Source organism: Salvelinus sp. IW2-2015, linkage group LG31 (assembly GCF_002910315.2).
Source record: "Salvelinus sp. IW2-2015 linkage group LG31, ASM291031v2, whole genome shotgun sequence".
Classification (NCBI taxonomy): Eukaryota; Metazoa; Chordata; class Actinopteri; order Salmoniformes; family Salmonidae; genus Salvelinus; species Salvelinus sp. IW2-2015.
In genome coordinates, this window is record NC_036870.1 from 24118711 (window position 1) to 24131604 (window position 12894).

The window sequence follows — 12894 nt, forward strand, 5'->3', positions numbered from 1 at the left end:
TGCGAAAATATGTTTGGTTTTGTTGAAACATGTTATGGTGTATTTGTTTAATTAACTCTCTTATTGAGTGCGTAGGAGTGTGCTTCTAGCTGTGTGTGTGTTGAGTTAAGTATTGTTGTAGTATGATTGTATCTGTAACGACTGTGGAAATTAGGGAATTTACTATAATTGAGGTTCTTCATGTGTCAGTCAAACTGCATCAYAGTGAGAGAGTAGAATGATTCCCTGTGTAGAACACAGCACTATAGAACAGTCTATTGTCTTCTCTCCTCATCTAATCTCTCTCTGTCTCTCTCTCTCTCTCTCTCTCTGTGTCTCTGTCTATCCATTTGCTTGCTCCCTCTCTTTCTCGCCTTTACTTTTTGTTTGTCCCACTGCATTTCTGTATTTCTCTCGCATCTATCTGTCTACCTGTAGGCGTCTCCATCCCTCACTTCCTCTCTCTCTGTTGACAGCGTTTTCCATCCCTTTCCTTCCTCTCTCTCGCTCTCTCAATCTCAATATTCCACCTCCCTTTCTCTCTCACTTTCCCTCCCTCTGTCCTATCTCCCTTTCTCTTTCACCCCCTTTCTCTTTTGCTCTCCACTGTCCCTATAATGGACAATATGGTGCATATAGACATGGTCACTCTGTTCATTGCGCCTAAGCAACTTTGCATTATTAATATTTTTGTTGTTGTTGTTTCTTACAATATTAACTCAGAACGTCCTTTGTAGTATTATATACAGCCAGAAATAACTTTGGGATGTTAGAGCAGTGGTAACTCACCAGCATTTTCACCAGAAATCCAACTTTCCTGAATTGGACCTGTTGTCCTCAGCATATCTGAGGAAAACGTTACTGAAGTTTTATCAACACATTGCCTGTAGTACTCTCCCTTCCAGGACGGCACCAAGGCCCTTCCCGCCCTCCCTTCAACAAATCAGATCGCGCCTCCATCCTGCTCCTCCCTTCCTATAGGCATGAACTCAAACATGAAGTATCCGTGATAAGGACTGTTCAATGCTGGTCTGACCAATTGGAACCCGTGCTTCAAGATTGTTTTGAACATGCAGACCGGGATATGTTGACATATTGACATATACACTGACACGGTGACTGAGTCCATCAGGAAGTATATTGGGCATGTTGTTCCCACTGTGACAATTAAAGCAAACTGAAAGCGCAAACCACCTCATTTAACCACGGTGACTGGTACTTGTGGTCAAGTAATAACAGTCCACTTATGCCCTTTGTAAGGCAATCAAAAAGGCAAAACGTCAGTACAGGGACAAAGTTGAGTCGCAATTCAACAGCTCCAACATGAAACGTATGTGTCAGGGACTCCAGACAATTACGAATTATAAATGGAAACCAGCCACATAGCGGACACCAAAGTATTGCTCCCGTACAAGCGAAACAACTACTTYGCCCGCTTTGAGGAAAACACAGTGCCACCGATACGGGCCACCATCGCTCATGTGAATTGTGAGCTCTCCGTGACCAACGTGAGTAAGCCTTTTAAGCGCCTTAACCCTCTGAAGGCTGCCGGCCCAGACGGCATCCTTAGCCGCGTCCTCATAGCATGTGCAGACCAGCTAGCTGGACTGTTTACAGACCTATTGAGTCTCTCCCTATCCCAGTCTGTTGTCCCCACTTGCTTCACGATGTTAACCATTGTTCCTGTACCCAAGAAAGTGAAGGTAACTGAACTAAATTACTATCACTCACTTTTTTTTTATTTAATTTAATTTCACCTTTATTTAACCAGGTAGACAAGTTGAGAACAAGTTCTCATTTACAACTGCAACCTGGCCAAGATAAAGCAAAGCAGTGCGACACAAACAACAACACATAGTTACACATGGGATAAACAAACATACAGTTGTTGTGTCTTTGCTATGCCAGATTAAGTGATATGACATGATATTCTATAAAATAATTTCTATGTAATTAATATTACCTGATTACACTAATCAGAAACTTTGTCCGTCCTTTCCTAGCCCGCGTTTACAGCTGCGGCTGCTAACTCAACGTCTAGGAGGTATCACTTCTTTAGTGAATAAGAGTTCAAAGTTCATACCAAGTTGCTTTGAGCTCACACTGAAGTTGTTTTAGTTCTRTAGTTTTATATTAGCCCTTTTAACTTATGGACTGTCGTCCTCACGTCCTCGGGAACACAAATGTTACATTTTCGTAAAGGGCTTATGTAGCAGGGAGAGAAGGGCGTGTTTCATAGTTCACAACCAATGTCTGTTTACATGGGTGGGGCCACTGAGTTGAGCCTAGTTCACTTATCAAAACCAATTCTCTCATTTAGAAGCTAAAATTACATTTCATCTGTTCATAAATAGTTTCATATTTAACATTTCAATTGCACAACAATTCCATGTGATATAATAAAACTATAATGTGTAGACTTTCCAAGATACAGTTTATGTCATCCTATCATCAGTAATAATGTCTCAGATGACAACTGATCTGATATCATATTCTTTAAGTACCATCATATTCTTTATTAAGTACCAAGGATGGCCTTGGAGCGGATTGGGATCGCCGTTCCGGACCTGTCGTCTGGTCGTCCAGCCTGGACGATCTGGGCAGTAACTTAGGCAGATGTTAACAACGTACACACACTCATGAAATATATCATTACATTTCCTCACAAATGAGCGGTGTTGTGGCACTAACTGATGGTTGTATGGGGAAGTTGTTTATGGCTCTATCACTTTCTAAGTGCCGAAGAAAATGAAACAAAATAAATGAAAGCGTAAACAAAACTAAATATAGTTATGCCACCTTAATCATCTAATTGGTGATTCTAACTGTATCCTATATATGTCCATGGTCTTGCCAAATTGACCCTGTCATGGCATTGTCTAATGTCATATCTAGGGCTTTCCTAATTTGCGGGGTGTTGCTTAGGGCACTATTCTAAGTTGATAACTACATGATAAGTCTACAGCTGTAAGGCACTAGTTTTGGGCAGTCTACAGGGATGACCTATGGACTTCTGGGAAGAAAACTGGTGAGTACTGTAGCTGTAGAGTCAAAGGCCTCAAAGTAAATTTTCAACTTTACTAAGGCTGGTATTTTGCCCGGACCCTTAAGTGATCCTAGCATAAATCCTAATTGGATGTTCCGTTGTACATGTGCGTTTATGCTTACACAAGCATGTGCATGTCAAGGGAAGAAAACCAAGTATCCTGGTAGACTACAACTTGTTCAGAATGAGTCTGACCTGGTAATTTTCAGGTCAATGCCTGGAGGTCAGTCAGTATTGGTGTCGAGGGAGTCTGTAGTGGTTTTACTACAAGTCACTGTCTTCCACTATTGTAGTGGTGGTAGGTATGAAGAAGTCTATTTCATAGCTATATTATCCACGGAGGAGTTAACCTCACGATGGAAGTACTCTCAAAGCACGGAACCAGTCGTACGCGGTTGATCACGGTTCACGCCTTCTAATAAATGATCTCCTGAACAGAGGGTTCTATTTATTAGTGGCATGTGTGTTAACCATTGGAAGAGTGCAATGGAGATTCCCTTCCCCATGTTGCACTCTGAGTGACTCCTATGTCAATAGCAATTTAACTTGTGAAGTTTCTAATCCTCTTACTGAGGGTTGCTGGACTGACTGTGGTACTGGTACTGGTACTCAAGGGGACCAGTTGTCCTACCGATTTATTCGGAAATGTTATCCTACAGGAATACATGATTAGAGCATTTTACTAGTTGTCTTGTAGTGGCTACTACACATGGGTCTGGGCTACTATTCCCCCCCTTTGTGTCTCGGGACCCCCCCACCAGCGGGTGGTGTTGGTATCCGAGGTGCAAACGAAAAGTTGTACGAGTTGTCAGTGGCCGCGTTGTTACGAGAATGGCTCTAACCTTTCAACCAAATCTCCTGGTGTTTGTGCTTCAAAACGCTCAGTGGCTGTCGAGGCCTGTCAGTCACGATTGCTCCGGTTGCTTGGATGGATAGTCACGCTGTAGAGCGTGATCGTTCTGGACTTCCTCCAGATGGTACATAAGGGTGGTATTCTGCTGCATTGCAGAGTCCACTTGAGCGCTTAGAGTACTGATTGTGGACATGTGAGTGTCGCACTTGCTCCTTTCGGTCTCAAACTTATCTGTCATGGTTTGCAGGTAGAGGTTTTGAGTACGGAGCGAGAGATTCAGTGATGAGATTTCTTCCGCTTGCCTAGAAATCAATATTTCCATCTTCATCACCCGAGTTCTCTCATCATTCATTTGGTCAGCGACTTCAATGAGTTCTGCTGATTTGTCATCCAACTTAGTCATTGTGTTCATTAACTGATCATCTTTGGTCTGCAGAATTTGGAGTAGAACATTGTTACTTTGAGTAACGTTCAACAAAACTGCCTGCATGTTATCAAATTGTGCGGTCCTATTTGTAGATAACTCGACAGATTTATCTAGTTTGGAGTGGACTACATCGCATTTAGTTTTGGCTAAATCTAGTTGTTCCTGGAGACAACGATTTTGTTGAAGAGTTTGTGCTCGTTCATCGTCATAAGTATTTGCAATTACTTTTAATTGATCAGATTTCAAACGCAGTTCCTCGACTAGCAGAATGTTTTAATTTCCTGCTTTTGTCAATAGTTGCTCAGTTTTCTCCACCTGTCGCCTCATGTTAGCCATGTCTTGCACGTGCTTCAGCTGTGCACTGTGGTATTGGACAGATGCCAATCTTTGATGGTGATACATAAGTGCTAAAGTGGAGAGAACCGTCACAAAGCCTGTGATCGATGGTTGATTTTGAAGAGCGTTTGCAATTTCAGCAGTTTTTTCACTAATGGCATAATTAGGGTTGGTATCATTGCTGAGGTCAGAGATCAATCCTTTTATGGGTGGAGGTTCACTAATTAGCGGAGGAGTGGTGACCACCTCCTCTGATAGCTTGCACATTATTAGAACATTTTTGACGAAAAATGTTCCTGTTTTTTTTCAAAGTTTGGGTTTGGAATTCGTTGGAAGCTGCAAAGACTAGTTTAATCTATTCATAGTCAGTACTGTACCAGTAATGTGGAAGTTGGACGTGAATGAATYAGCAAAAGCAAATTGAATTAATTAATCAATGATAACGATTAATCATACCTGGATAGGCTATCTCGGAATTAAACTTTAATTAACCTGAGAAGTTGGTTCATCCAGGTTAATATGGGCAGTTTAAATGTGTCTCATTTGATTGGAAGAACATTAAGGTATGTTCAACAATTTAACTTATTAAATTGAATGAGATGATGATAATCCATGCAATCTCCATAGAAAGTCGGGGCACCACGAAAKAATGTTTATAGAGCTGTTATCKTTCGAATAAACTGTTAAAGACCTGGTAATCTTTTACATCAATAGCAGTCAATTATTAATCGTCACCTTGTTCAGTCTCATCTGAACATCGTAAACTCTTGGTTATCTTCCCGAACACTGGCTAACAAGTTGAATCAGCAATACACAATTTGGTTTAAATATTTATTTACTAATACCTAAACAATCACACAGAATTACATATACACAGGATGGGTCATACATTGATTACTAATTATGTCATAAAAGAAAACGTCCCTAGCGGACGGAACAGATATGACGGCTGGTTACACAAAGACAGGGGGTTGGGGTTTGAATGAAAGCGCGGGAAGACTGAGGAACAAAGGACTTGGTCTCTGATCGGACCTTGCTATCGTAAATACAGAATCTTATGCATTCTAAATAACCGCACATTTGGAAAAGGAAAATGCAAGAAGTATTTACACTGAGCTATGCTTCAATAGGTTGGTCATAGATGGAAGGCCGTGTTGCCCAACAGAGATCTCCCTTGTCCTTTGAAGAATATGTCTTGTGGTAGAACGGATATGCTGTTTTGCCGTCGTTGTGTGGTAGAACAGACCCTTTGTCCGTCCTTTCCTAGCCCGCATTTACAGCTGCTGCTGCTAACTCAACATCTAGGAGGTATCACTTCTTTAAGAGTTTAAAGTTCATACCACGTTGCCATACTTTGAGCTCACGCTGAAGTTGGCTTAGTTCTGTAGTGTTATATTAGCCCTTTTAACGTGTGGACTGTCGTCCTCACGTCCTCGGGAATACAAATGTTCCATTTTCGTAAAGGGCTTATGTAGCAGGGAGAGAAGGGCATGTTTCATAGTTCACAACCAATGTCTGTTCACATGGGTGGGGCCACTGAGTTGAGCCTAGTTCACTTATGAAAACCAATTCTCTMATTTAGAAGCTAAAATTACATTTCATCTGTTCACAAATAGTTTCATATTTAAACATTTAAATTGCACAACAATTCCATCATGAATCTGATAACTATAATGTGTAGACTTTCGAAGATACAGTTTCTGTCATCCTATCATCAGACATGATGTCTCAGATGACAACTGATCTGATATCATAATCTTTAAGTACTAACGCATATTTTCAACTGGTTGGATGACCGAAATATGGTTCTGTTCACCACCYTTTTGATGTTACCCGACTCTTGAATGTTAACCTCTTGAAGCTAGGGGGCAGAATTTTTATGTTTGGAAAAAGAACGTTCCCATTGTAAGCTGCCTATTTCTCAGGTCCAGATGCTAGAATATGCATATAATTGACAGAGTAGGATAGAAAACAAAGTCCCAGGACCAGCTTGCTTAGGGGACTCTTCTCCGGGTTCATCATCTCTCTGTAGGTGATGGCTTTGAAATAGACGGTTTGGGAATCACTTCCTTTTRGGTGGTTGTAGAATTTAATCCACATATCGTGTCAGATTTTGAAAATATGCTTTACAGCGAAAGCAATCCAAGCGTTTGTGAGTGTATCAATCCATGCTAGACAGCTAGCCTTAAATTAGTTTAGTCACGAAAGTCAGAAAAGCAATAAAATGAATCGCTTACGTTTGATAATCTTCAGATGTTTGTAYTCACGAGACTCCCAGTTACACAATAAATGTTATTTTTGTTCGATAAAGATTAGTTTTATAACAAACAAAAAAACGCCATTTGGGTTGCGCGTTATGTTCAGAAAACCACAGGCTCGTTCCGGTCCTGAAAGGCAGAAGAAAATTCCAAAAAGTATCAGATTCAAAAATAATACTACAAATATTYATAATCATTCAATCACAAGTGAAATATACAAAACACAGCTTAGCTTGTTGTTAATCCACGTATCGTGTCYGAGTTTRAAAATATGCTTTACAGCGAAAGCAATCCAAGCGTTTGTGAGTTTATCAATCACTATACAAAACAGTAAGAACAGCTAGCCCCAAATTAGCATGGTCACTAAAGTCAGAAAAGCAATCACATTAATCGCTTACCTTTGATAATTTTTTGATATTTGCACTCACGAGACTCCCAGTTACACAATAAATGTTATTTTTGTTCGATAAATATGAGTTTTATAACCAAAAACCGCCATTTGGTTTGCGTGTTATGTTCAGAAAACCAAAGCCTCGTTCCGTTCCTGAAAGGCAGACGAAAATTCCAAAAAGTATCCGTAATGTTCGTAGAAACATGTCAAACGTTTTTTATAATCAATCCTCAGGTTGTTTTTAACATACATAATCGATAATATTTCAACTGGACGGTAACCTATTCAATAAAAGAGAGAAAGAAAATGTCGAGCTACCCCTCTCGCGCGCAGGAACTAATCAAAGGACACCTGACTCGTTTTGAAAAAGCTCACAGCCTGAGGAAGCCATTGGAAAAGGAATCTTGTTGATACCCCTTTAAATGGAAGAGGGGCAGGCAATGAAACAGGGATAAAAAAAATAAAAAACACTTCCGGGTTGGATTTCCTCAGGTTTTCGCCTGCAAAATCAGTTTTGTTATACTCACAGACAATATTTTGACAGTTTTGGAAACTTTGGAGTGTTTTCTATCCTAATCTGTAAATGATGTGCATATTCTWCGATCTGGGCCTGAGAAATAGTCTGTTTACCTTGGGAACGTTATTAAAAAAAAGATTCTGCCCCCTAGCTGAAAGAAGTTAACATCTCTTTTCTAGATGTTGATCATTAGCAGGTATCGGCCTAATTCTGCGCTGCAGGCATTATTTGCCGTTTTACATTGTATACTGAGTATATTTTTGCAGAATTCTGCATGCAGTCTCAATTTGGTGTTCGTAGCATTTTGTGAATTCTTGATTGGTGAGTGGACCCCAGACCTCACAACCATAATGGGCAATGGGTAATATAACTGATTCAAGTATTTTTTGCAAGATCCTAATTGGTATGTTGAATATTATGGTTTCTTTGATGGCATAGAAGGCCATTCTTTCCTTGTCACTCAGATCGTTGACAGCTTTGTGGAAGTTACCTGTGGCGCTGATGTTTAGGCCGAGGTAGGTATAGTTTTTGTTTGCTCTAGGGCAACGGTGTCTAGATGGAATTTGTTTTTGTGGTCCTGGCGATTAGAACCTTTTTGGAACGCCATTATTTTTGTCTTACTGAGATTTACTGTCAGGGCCCAGGTCTGGCAGAATCTGTGCAGAAGATTTATGTGTTGCTGTAGGCCTTCCTTAGTTGGGGACAGAAGCACCAGATCATCAGCAAACATTAGACATTTGACTTCAGATTCTAGTAGGGTGAGGCCAGGTGCTGCAGACTTTTCTAGTGCCCTYGTCAATTTGTTGATATATATGTTGAAGAGAGAGGGTGGGGCTTAAGCTCCATCTCTGTCTCACCTCACAGCCATGTGGGAAGAAATGTGTGTGTTTTTTTCCAATTTTAACTGCATACTTGTTGTTTGTGTACATGGATTTTATAATGTTGTATATTCTTTCCCCCAACACCACTTTCCATCAATTTGTATAGCAGACCTTCATTCCAAATTGAGTCAAAGGCTTTTTATTAAATCAACAAAGCATGAGAAGACTGTTTTGGTTTGTTTGTTTGTCAATTACGATGTGCAGGGTGAATATGTGGTCTGTCGTACGGTAATTTGGTAAAAAGCCAATTTGACATTTGCTCAGTACATTGTTTTCATCGAGGAAATGTACGAGTCTGCTGTTAATGATAATGCAGAGGATTTTCCTAAGGTTGCTGTTGAYGCATATCCCACGGTAGTTATTGGGGTCAAATTTGTCTCCACTTTTGAAGATTGGGGTGATCAGTCCTTGGTTCCAAATATTGGGGAATATGCCAGAGCTGAGGATGGTGTTAAGGATTTAAGTATAGCCAATTGGAATTTGTGGTCTGTATATTTTATCATTTCATTGAGGATACCATCAACACCACAGGCCTTTTTGGGTTGGAGGGTTTGTATTTTGTCCTGTAGTTCATTCAATGTAATTGGAGAATCCAGTGGGTTCTGGTAGTCTTTAATAGTTGATTCTAAGATTTGTATTTGATCATGTATATGTCTTTCCTGTTTGTTCTTTATTATAGGGCCAAAACGATTGGAGAAGCGGTTTACCCATACATCTCCATTKTGGATAGATAATTCTTCGTGTTGTTTWTTTTTTTTWAATTTTCCCAGAAGTGGTTAGAGTCTATGGATTCTTCAATTACATTGAGCTGATTTCTGACGTGCTGTTCCTTCTTTTTCCGTAGTGTATGTCTGTATTGTTTTAGTGATTCACGATAGTGAAGACGTAGACTCAGGTTTTCTGGGTCTCTATGTTTTTGGTTGGTTAGGTTTCTCAATTTCTTTCTTAGGTTTTTGCATTCTTCATCAAACCATTTGTCATTGTTGTTAATTTTCTTCGGGTTTCTGTTTGAGATGTTTAGATTTGATAGGGAAGCTGAGAGGTCAAATATACTGTTTAGATGTTATGCTGCCAAGTTCACACCTTCACTATTTTGTCAAGGAAGTTGTCTAAAAGTGATTGAATTTGTTGTTGCATTCCTTCCATCAACAGCATTTCTTAATATTATTCAGTTCCTTTGGCTTTGATGCCTTATGATTGAGTATGGCTCTGTTCAAGTAGACTGTGATTTTGATGTGTTCTGATAGGGTTGTCAGTGGGTTGTCAGTGGGCTGACTTAGGTTGCCACAGACTAGTACATGTCCCTGGGGCTGAAAATGATTGATTTCCCCCTCCAGGATGGAGAAGCTGTCGTCATTAAAGTATGGGGATTCTAGTGGGGGTTATAGGTAGCACACAGGAGGACATTTTTCTCTGTTAAGATTATTTCCGTTTGAATTTCCAGCCAAATGTAAAATGTTCCTGTGTTGATTAATTTAACAGAATGAGTTAGTTCTGCTCTATACCAAATTAGCATACCCCCTGAGTCCCTTCTCTGTTTCACTCCTGGTAGTTTGGTGGATGGGACTACCAGCTCTCTGTAACCTAGAGGGCAACCAGTGGGTCCGTCTCCTCTATACCAGGTTTCTTGTAGAATGACAATGTCTGTATTTCTTTGATGAAGTCCAGGTTCCTGATCTTTAGGCCGAAGGGAGATGACATCAGGCCTTGGATATTTCAGGATGAGATAGTGAAGGCTTTGTGTTCCATAAAGTGTCCAATGTTGTTGGTCTTGTGAGTCAGGCCAGTAAGTGTGAGCAGAGCCTGCTGAACATCTGGTACATGCCATTGGCTTGGACTAGTGTAAGAGTGGGGGTTGGGCCTGTTTGCCTGCTCATGGCCTGGCGTGTGGCTTCCATGTTGAGGCCTTCTTTGCTGGAGTGGGGGGCATGGGGTGGTTCCGTGACTTGGGGGGGGGTGGTGTTGGGGGGGGGGGGGGGGGGGGGGGGGGGGGGGGGGGGGGGGGGGGGGGTCCCGTAGGGGGGGGCGGGGGGGGGGGGGGGGGGGGGGGGGGGGGGGGGGGGGGGGGGGTGGGGGGGGGGGGGGGGGGGGGGGGGGGGGTTGGGGGGGGGGGGGTTGGGTGTGGGGTGGGGGCCCCCTCGGGGGGGGTCCTTGTGGGGGGGGGCGGGGGGGGGGGGGGTCCCGTAGGTCTGGGAGAGTGTCTCGCTGGTCTGGGCGGGGTGTCTATTGATCTGTTAAAACCTGTCTCTTATACACATCTAGATGTGTATAAGAGACAGTGTGTGCAGTGTTCGGTCTGCGTTTGAGGGTGATGTCCTTTAGAGTCCGGGCGAAGGTGGGCACTGATGCCTTGTATAGGTGGACCTGGTCGTAAAGGTTATTCAAGTCCAGGGTAGAGTGGTGTGCCTGGTAAACATTTGGATTTATGGCACAGTCACGGGAAATACTTCCGTTTACCCGCTGTATGGTAGAAGGGTGGAAGTCTTTTCGTGGTAGCAGGGTGGAGATAACCACGTGTGCGTTGGGGAAAGTAGAAGAAGCTTTTTTAATCACTTCCTTGAGTGCTTTGGCCACCCTTTCCTGCTGTGCTCTCAGGTCATTGTGCCTGTGTGTATTATTATGTGGCTGGGTGACCCTAGTTGGTCCTCAGACAGAAGGTCTAGGGCGCTCTGGGTGTTTGGACACCAGAGTTTAGACACTCGGTGTTTGGGAAAACATTTATTTTCTCGTGTATATTTCCCGTTTGAGTCCATAAGGAGTACAATATGTGTCTTGTGTATGTCCTCAGTGGGTGTGGGGCTGTTGTCAGGAGGGCTATCAGGGTGGCTGACAGGGGGAGTGCTCAGAGGGGGTGAGATCCCCTGGGCTTGGGGTTCTTAATTTGTTTGTTCGGCTGTGATGTTGACGCTATGGTCAGGGTCTGGGTTGGACTGTTCTGCTGTGGTGTCAAGACATTTGTCAGGAGCTGAGGTGGGCTGTTCTGCTGGGTTCTCTGCGGGGGTGACCACCTCTCTAATGGGTTGTTTTCTGTCACTCGCCATCCAGCTCAACCTCTCCTCCAGCACTCTGATCCTCTCTAGTGCTTTGTTCTTCTCCTGCTCTTTCTCCTGTTGATGTTGTCTCACCACAGTCCAGAATGCAGATATGTCTCTCTCCACCTCCAGCTCTCCGGGTCTGGTTGAGGGGGTGTTGTTGAGCTGGACGATTTTTTGTGCTGACTGGAGTGTGTTCACCTGCTGTTCCAGCTCCACCTGCCTTACCTCCAGCTGGGTGAATTTATCCTTGATTTCCATGAGGGAGTAGTACTCTGTGCTGGGAGGTTGACTTTTCACTCTCTACATCTAGCTCCAGCCTCCTCTCTCCCTCTCCCTCTCCCTCTCCCTCTCCCTCAGCTCTCAGGCAGGGGCGAATTGTTCAAAGCCCTGTTCGCTGTGATTTGTCAGTGTGTCAGCTACTGCAGCAAACAACACAGTTTACTAAGCATGCCTTTGACTGGGACTCTCTTACCCCTTGTGTGTGTGTGCGTGTGCTTGTGTGTGAGCGTGTGTGTGTGGTGCTCTGGAAGGCTATAGATTAGATGTCAGACATTGCTGCAGAGCATTCTATCAGAGCCAGTCCTTTGATGGCTCAAAGATCTGTCCAACAGTTTGGAGGGGAACATATATTTAGATTAAAAAAAGGCTTTCTTTTTCACTTCTTTGTTTTTTTCTCTCTTCAATACCCCTCTCCCTCTCGCTCTCCTTCCCCCCACTCTCTCTATCTCTCTCTCTCTCTCTCTCTTTCTCTCTCCCTTTCTCCCTCTCTCTTTCTCTCGCTCTCTCTCTTTCTCTATTCTCCACACTGAGATATGAGCAAAGAGAGAGATGGATAAAGATGGATGAATATACTGTGAGTGTGTGTGTCCTATCTAACTCTCCCGCTCTMTCTTCTTTCTCTCTGCAGCACCTCWTGAGATCTGTAGAGACGAGTACCTTGTAGCCATGACCTGGAAAAGTGCCTCGGCTGGAGAAACAGTCTACAACAAGTGTCCGACTAACGCCACTGGTAAACCTTATTCTACTATGACAGTACTATACAGTAACTATACTACTATTATAAACAGGGATTATGTAGTGTTAGTCAACAACAAGTGTCCGACTAACACCACTGGTAAACCATGCTACACTTATAGTATAGTACAATTACTAAGCTATAATGTAAGTATAC

General features: G+C 42.6%; 1 protein-coding gene across 1 annotated transcript in view; it reads left to right on the forward strand.

The window, feature by feature from the left end:
* Positions 1–12894, forward strand: part of adgrb2 (adhesion G protein-coupled receptor B2) — a 290937-nt gene that overhangs the window by 201028 nt on the left and 77015 nt on the right. Inside the window, 1 exon segment of the mRNA XM_070436396.1 lies at positions 12631–12732. Coding sequence (XP_070292497.1) covers positions 12631–12732 — 102 coding nt within the window.